This window comes from Portunus trituberculatus, chromosome 25 (assembly GCF_017591435.1).
Source record: "Portunus trituberculatus isolate SZX2019 chromosome 25, ASM1759143v1, whole genome shotgun sequence".
Lineage (NCBI taxonomy): Eukaryota > Metazoa > Arthropoda > Malacostraca > Decapoda > Portunidae > Portunus > Portunus trituberculatus.
This window is the reverse complement of record NC_059279.1, coordinates 9950159-9957266: the sequence shown is the minus strand read 5'-3', so window position 1 is coordinate 9957266 and position 7108 is coordinate 9950159. Positions and strand designations below refer to the sequence as shown.

At 38.4% G+C, this 7108-nt stretch overlaps 2 protein-coding genes across 2 annotated transcripts in view; both read left to right on the top strand.

Moving 5' to 3' along the window:
- LOC123508821 (hemolymph clottable protein-like) overlaps positions 1–7108 on the top strand; it is a gene marked incomplete in the record, with an annotated part of 154330 nt that overhangs the window by 86925 nt on the left and 60297 nt on the right.
- Positions 51–2082, top strand: LOC123508820 (synaptic vesicle 2-related protein-like). Its single transcript, XM_045262745.1, has 4 exons — positions 51–546; positions 691–816; positions 1126–1213; positions 1492–2082. Exons 2-4 carry the CDS (start codon positions 742–744, stop codon positions 1614–1616), a joined length of 288 nt encoding a protein of 95 aa, XP_045118680.1. The 5' UTR covers positions 51–546; positions 691–741; the 3' UTR covers positions 1617–2082.

The window sequence follows — 7108 nt, the reverse complement described above, 5'->3', positions numbered from 1 at the left end:
TTGGCTGTGTCCCTCAATCGTAAGTTATCATTGAGGTCATATGGGTACCAGACTGTTTGATGGTCAATGCTATGGCACTATCTGCTGAACTACATATATGTTGTTACTAGTGAACCATGTGTGGGAGAACTAGCTGAAGTAAGACAAGGCTCCTGAACATCTCTTCCTATGGTAGTGTGCCAATAGGGACCATTTAGGATTTCACATACTTACTGTGTACAGTATGAGGATATGGGAATTTTACAGTAAGAAATAGAATGCTTTACAAGACTGGCAGTAATGATCAATCAACTGGGGAAAGATAAGTTTACTAATGATTGTCAAGTGTTGCTGCTTTTCTCATCTGATAAACAAGAATATAGTTAGTTGATGACATATTATTGTAGAAAAAATCATATAGAAAGATTTATGGGAAAATAATTATTGAAAAGATGCAACATTTTGTCCAATGAGATAATTAGTAATCCATGGCTTGTTTTCAGTGTGACACTATATGCAGAGTTTCTTCCTGCACATCAAAGGGGAAAATGTGTTGTTCTTCTTGATGTGAGTTCCTTCCTTCAACTTAAAAGAATGAAGCAAAATATTTGTTATCAAGTGAACTCACATGCATAAAATTTGTAATTGTTTCTGTTTACTTCCAAAAATTTTCAACCTTGTTTGTTGATGAAGTATTGTGGTGTATTCCAGTGTTTCTGGGCAGTGGGGGCATGTGCTGAGGTGATCCTGGCACTGTGGGTCATGCCACATCTCGGCTGGAATGGACTTTTAGCTCTCTCCATAATTCCACTGGTGCTCTTTGTTATTGTGTGTGAGGTTAGTCTTGTCTTCCCATATGTTTTTTTTTTTTTTTTTTTTATCACTTCAGTGCCTTCACAAACTTTCAGCAGATTTTTTTCAGTTCTATTAGTCTTTAATTTTGCATTTTTTCATAGCAGTATCCCACACCTGCTCCTGTACTCAAGCATTCTATTTTCATTGCCTCTGTCCTATTCGTTGACCTTGCACTTGAACCCCATTTCACATAATCATACAGACCTCTAATGTTGCAATTACAGTCACAATTACAAAAGTAAATGAGTGTGGCATATTAATTGCTTAACTAAAAGCACTTTGTTGTTGCAGTGGCTGCCTGAGAGTGCTCGGTTTGATGCCACATCAGGAGACTCAGAGAAAGCGTTAGCAACTCTGCAGAAGATTGCTGATGAAAATGGTGAGAATGAGGCAGTAGATAGTACAACAGAATTTTATTGAAATCTTTTTGTTAATTTCAGTTTGCTATTTCCATGATATCTTCATCATTGAAGTCATTCCTTCAGTAGTATTTTGTTTGTGTGTCCAGTTTCCTAGGATGTACAATGGTATATACTGTACACACACTGCTCTCAAACTGTAGAGTTCCTGGCCTGGGACACTTGATGAATGATGGCATCAAAACACATTGAATTGAGTATATAGAAAATATCTATTGTCTTCATGTTCCTCCATCAGGCAAGCCCATGTTGCTTGGCCGCCTCATTGTGGATGACGTGGCACAGATGAATCGTGGCCGCATCAGGGATCTGCTAGTGCAGGATCTCAAGTGGACAACCCTGCTTCTCTGGTTCATTTGGTGAGGCCATGACTTTGCTAGAGTTACTAATACCATCTTGAACTGGTAATTTGTACATTATTTACCAACTTGTACTTTAAAACATAAATGTAAGGGTACTGTATATGGTTATGAAGACCTGGCAGTAGGCAGTAGCTCCAGAAAGTCCCAGTCATGACCAAGGCTCAAAGCTAGGGACACTTAGCATTTTGGTTAGATGTGCTACTACCTGAGCTAATATGCTTGTACTGCATCTTATGAGACCCACACTACATTTGTGAGTACATCTTTCCAGTCTTTCTTTCAATTACTGTATATTTTTACTAATACCCATTTCATAAAATACACTGGCAGGCAGAACATGGCTTGACTTGCACATTTCACAGCCAAGCTGTAGAAATGCTACCATTTTAGTCTAGCATTGCTGTAAAACACAATGGATTAGTCTGCTTTTTTTGTTTTTATTCTCACAAGGAGGCAAGCATGATGTCTTGTCTTGGATTTAAGAGACCTGGTTGATACACACACACACACACACACACACACACACACACACACACACACACACACACACACATATATATATATATATATATATATATATATATATATATATATATATATATATATATATATATATATATATATATATATATATATATATATATATACACACACATATATACACACACACACACACACACACACACACACACACACACACACACACACACACACACACACACACACACACAGATTTTAGATGATTAGATGTTTATTGACCACAAATATGTAAGTTACAATTATATTGCCTACAGCATACCTTTAGTCCAATATATTATACTTTATACCTATACATGAATAAATTCCAACAAACTAATATTATTCAATTGAATACCAATTACATTACATAAAAGAAAATAAACAATGCAAACTAAAACTGTAAAAACTAATACAAACACACACACACACACACACACACACACACACACACACACACACACACACACACACACACACACACACACACACACACACACACACATATATATATATATATATATATATATATATATATATATATATATATATATATATATATATATATATATATATATATATATATATATATATATATATATATATATATATATATATATATATATATATATATATATATATATATACACACACACACACACACACACACACACACACACACACACACACACACACACACACACGCTCGGTAGCTCAGTGGTTAAAGCACTGGCTTCACAAGCCAGAGGACCGGGTTCGATTCCCGGTCGGGTGGAGATATTTGGGTGTGTCTCCTTCACGTGTAGCCCTGTTCACCTAGCAGTGAGTAGGTACGGGATGTAAATCAAGGAGTTGTGACCTTGTTGTCTCGGTGTGTGGTGTGTGCCTGGTCTCAGGCTTATCCGAAGATCGGAAATAATGAGCTCTGAGCTCGTTCCGTAGGGTAACGTCTGGCTGTCTCGTCAGAGACTGCAGCAGATCAAACAGTGAAAACACACACACACACACACACACACACACACACACACACACACACACACACACACACACACACACACATCGTCGATGGCGGAGGTGGTCGCTGAGCTCCAGAGCAATCATCTATAATTCTACAGTTACCTAAGAGTAACCAAGGTGGGAAAGGAGCTGGTAATGTTTGTCCCGTCTCCATATAGTCATGTTAACTGTTGATTAGCAAAATAATGTCCAGTGAAGGTAAATATAAACTGTAGCCTGCGTTTGAGCCATCAGCTGGTTTGTTTCGTCTGCGCAACATGGCGGCCGTGAACTCGAAGAGGAATCAGACTTCACAGGGTTTCAAGGAATAATGGAGAAGAGCGCTTATGTGAAGAAAATTCTGGAGTTAGAAGGTAAAATTGAAAAACTGTTTGAAAAGTATGAGGGCCTGGAAACGAGTTATGACAATGTAAAGAGAGACTGTGCCGATATGAAGAAGGAAAATGCAGCACTGAAAGAGGAAGTTAAGCTAATTAAAGTGAATTGCGAAAAATGTGGAGAATCTCTAGGAAAAGTGATGGAGAAGCAGGCTGAATGGAAAAAAAGTCAGGAAGTGGAAAGAAAGGAGGTAAATTACAAAGTTGCAAGTCTGGAAAAGGAAATCAAAGAGTCAGGGAGAAAACTTTGGGCCTTGCTGAAATTATAGATCAACAGATCATAGAAGAGAAGATAGCTGAGAAAGTGGTGAAGGTTATTAAGTCAAATGAGACATTGGTGAGGGAAACTGTAGACAAAAAGAGATGTGTGGTGATATTTGGTGTGGAGGAGGATAAGACACCGAGTAAAATGGAGAGAGAGAAAAACATAAAAAAGGTGATAAATAATATCATTAATGTGGTGCAAGAGGAGGGAAAAGACCTAGTACAAGAAATAGAGGACTTCCATAGAATTGGAAAGTTCACAAGAGAAGGTATGAGGCCAATAAGAATCAAACTTAAGTCACAAAAGGATGTAGATGAATTGGTGGAGAAGTCATGGAGGCTAGCCCAGCAGGAAACAACAAGGAAGATTTGGTTGAGAAGAGATCTCGGTGAAAAGGAAAGAGAAATGTTAAATGAGTTGAGAAAGGAGGCTTTGAAAAAAATGAAGAGAGGACAGAAGAAGAGAAGAAAGAGTTTTCTGGAGAATCTTGGATATGAGACTGAGGAAGTGGTTCATAACCCAGAAAAGTACAGCAAGAAAGGACTAAAGAAACTTACATATGAGCGAAATGTAATGTATTCCAACATAAATGGAGTGATATCGGGATTTTAGAACTCAACGATTACTTGAGGGACAAGAACCCAGATATTGTGGGTCTTACTGAAACAAAACTGAGAGAGGAGAAGACCTGATGAAGGTTGGAGAAGGGAAATATAACGTTTGGAAAAGAAATAGAGTAGGTAAGATGGGAGGAGGAGTGATGTTGCTGGTTAAAAAAGATATAAAGGTGGATCAAGTGAAAAAGGTATGGGAAAGGCAGAAGTGCTAAAGATCAGAGCAGAAACTAATGAAGGAAAAAGAGGCACTACATAGTGGTGTACGTACCACCTAAGACAAATGCATGGTCAGTACAGGAATATGAAGAAATGATAAGTGATACAGGAACATGTCTGGAAGAAATGTTGGGTGGCTGTGAACGAACTATAATGATGGGAGATTTTAATTGTAAAGAGGTGTGTTGGGAGGACTGGTCAATGGAAGGATCAGAGACAACATGGGAAATACACTATTGACACTGGCAATGGAAAATGTGTTAACTCAGTGGGTCAAAGAAGATACTAGGTTTGGAGGAGAGGGAGCATCGTCAAGACTGGACTTGGTCTTTAGTACAGAGCCAATGGTCATTGAGGAGATGAGGGTGGAGTGCCCTTTAGCAAAGAGTGATCATGCAGTTTTGGAGTTCAAGGTGATAGACGAAGAGAAATCTAGAAGAAATGAAGAATATAAAGTGGGAAGATGGAATTATGCCAAGACAGATTTTGGAAACCTAAAGAAATTCTTTCAAGAGACAAATTGGATGAAATTCAAGAGTGCTAAGGAGCAAATGAAAAGTGGAAGGAATTTATAAAAATATACAAAGAAGGTGAGAAAAATTTGTACCAATAAGACAACATAGAGAAGTTGGAAAGCAGGACTGGTTTAACGATAGATGTGAAAAGGCTAGAACAAGAAAAGAGGATGCATGGAAGAGGTGGAGAAGGAAAAGACGGATTAAGCAGTGGGAAAGTTACAAAAGAGCAAGAAATGAATATGTGTTGATTAGAAGAGAAGAAAGAAAGAAACAAGAAAAGGATATAATTGATAAATGTAAAGACCAACCAAGGCTTTTTTACAGACATGTGAACAACAACATCAAAAATAGAGAAAGTATTGAAAGTTTAGAAGTAAATGGAGTATACAGTGAAGATCCCAGGGAAATGGCAGAGGCTATGAATGGATGCTTTCGGAAGGTATTCACAAAGGAGACTGCTTTTGACAAACCACTGGTAATGGAACAGAAAGGGATTATGAAGGAGTTTCAAGTAACGGTGGAGGAGATCAAGAACATGATGGGGAGTTTAGAAGTGAGAAAAGCTGTGGGACCTGATGGGGTATCAGGATGGATTTTAAGAGAATGCAGGGAGCAATTGGCAGAAAAAGTTTGTGAAGTAATTGATGCCTCATTAAGGGAAGGCGTAGTGCCCCAAGACTGGAAAAGAGCTAACATTGTCCCAATCTATAAATCAGGTAACAAGAGACCCATTGAACTATAGACCAGTGTCACTTACAAGTGTGGTAGCTAAGATGTGTGAGAGGGTGGTGAAGACTAGATGGACAGACTTCTTGGAGAAAAATGACATACTTTGTGAGTGTCAATTTGGTTTTAGGAAAGGGCGTTCATGCACGACAAACCTGATATGTTACTATTCGAGGGTGATAGATGTAATACAGGAAAGAGATGGTTGGGCTGATGGAATATATCTGGATTTAAAAAAGGCCTTTGATAAGGTACCACACCAGAGACTGATCTGGAAACTTGAAATGGTAGGAGGAGTGCATGGCAGTTTACTAAAATGGATGGAAGACTTTTGGTAGGAAGAGAAATGAGAACAATAATTAAGGACAGACCATCAGAATGGGGATTGGTGGAGAGTGGAGTTCCACAGGGATCAGTGTTGGCACCAGTAATGTTCGCAGTCTACATAAATGACATGGTGGATGGGGTGTCCAGTTATGTGAGCCTATTTGCAGGACGATGCAAAATTGTTACGAAAAGTGAGATGTGACAAAGATTGCGAACTACTCCAGGAAGACTTGGACAGAATATGGAAATGGAGCTGTACATGGCAAATGGAGTTCAACACGACAAAATGCAAGAAAATAGAGTTTGGCAAGAGTGAAAGAAGAATCAGGAGTATGTACAAGATAGGAAATGAAGACATAAAACCAGTCATGAAGAAAAAGACCTTGGGGTGACAATTACCAATGACCTATCGCCAGAGAGACATATAAACAAAATAATTGGAGAAGTATTGAACTTATTGAGGAACATAAGAGTGGCGTTCGTATATCTAGATGAAGAAATGATGAAGAAAATAATTACTGCAATGATAAGACCGAGGCTTGAATATGCAACAATACAGTGGGCTCGAACTTAAAGAAACACATAAGGAAACTAGAGAAAGTACAGAGGGCTGCAACGAAAATGGTGCCTGACTTAAGAGATTTGACTTATGAAGACAGACTGAAAAGAATGCAACTTCCAACCCTGGAAAACAGAAGAAAGGGAGACCTGATAGCAATATACAGAGTGATGATTGGCATGGAAAAATGGATAGGGAAGATCTGTGTATGTGGAATGGAAGAATGTCGAGAGGGCATGGGAAAAAACTAAAATGGCCACTTATAGGAGAGATGTGAAAAATATAGCTTCCCTCATAGAAGGGTGGAAGCATGGAATAGTTTAGACGTGGAAGTGGTCAACGCAAGGAATATTCA

Bases quoted from the DNA above. Each gene is read 5' to 3' on its own strand.
- LOC123508820 (XM_045262745.1), top strand. From the start codon at position 742: ATGCCACATCTCGGCTGGAATGGACTTTTAGCTCTCTCCATAATTCCA. The intron at 817-1,125 runs GTTAGTCTTGTC...TTGTTGTTGCAG, and splicing joins TCTTTGTTATTGTGTGTGAG to TGGCTGCCTGAGAGTGCTCG. The intron at 1,214-1,491 runs GTGAGAATGAGG...TTCCTCCATCAG, and splicing joins GAAGATTGCTGATGAAAATG to GCAAGCCCATGTTGCTTGGC.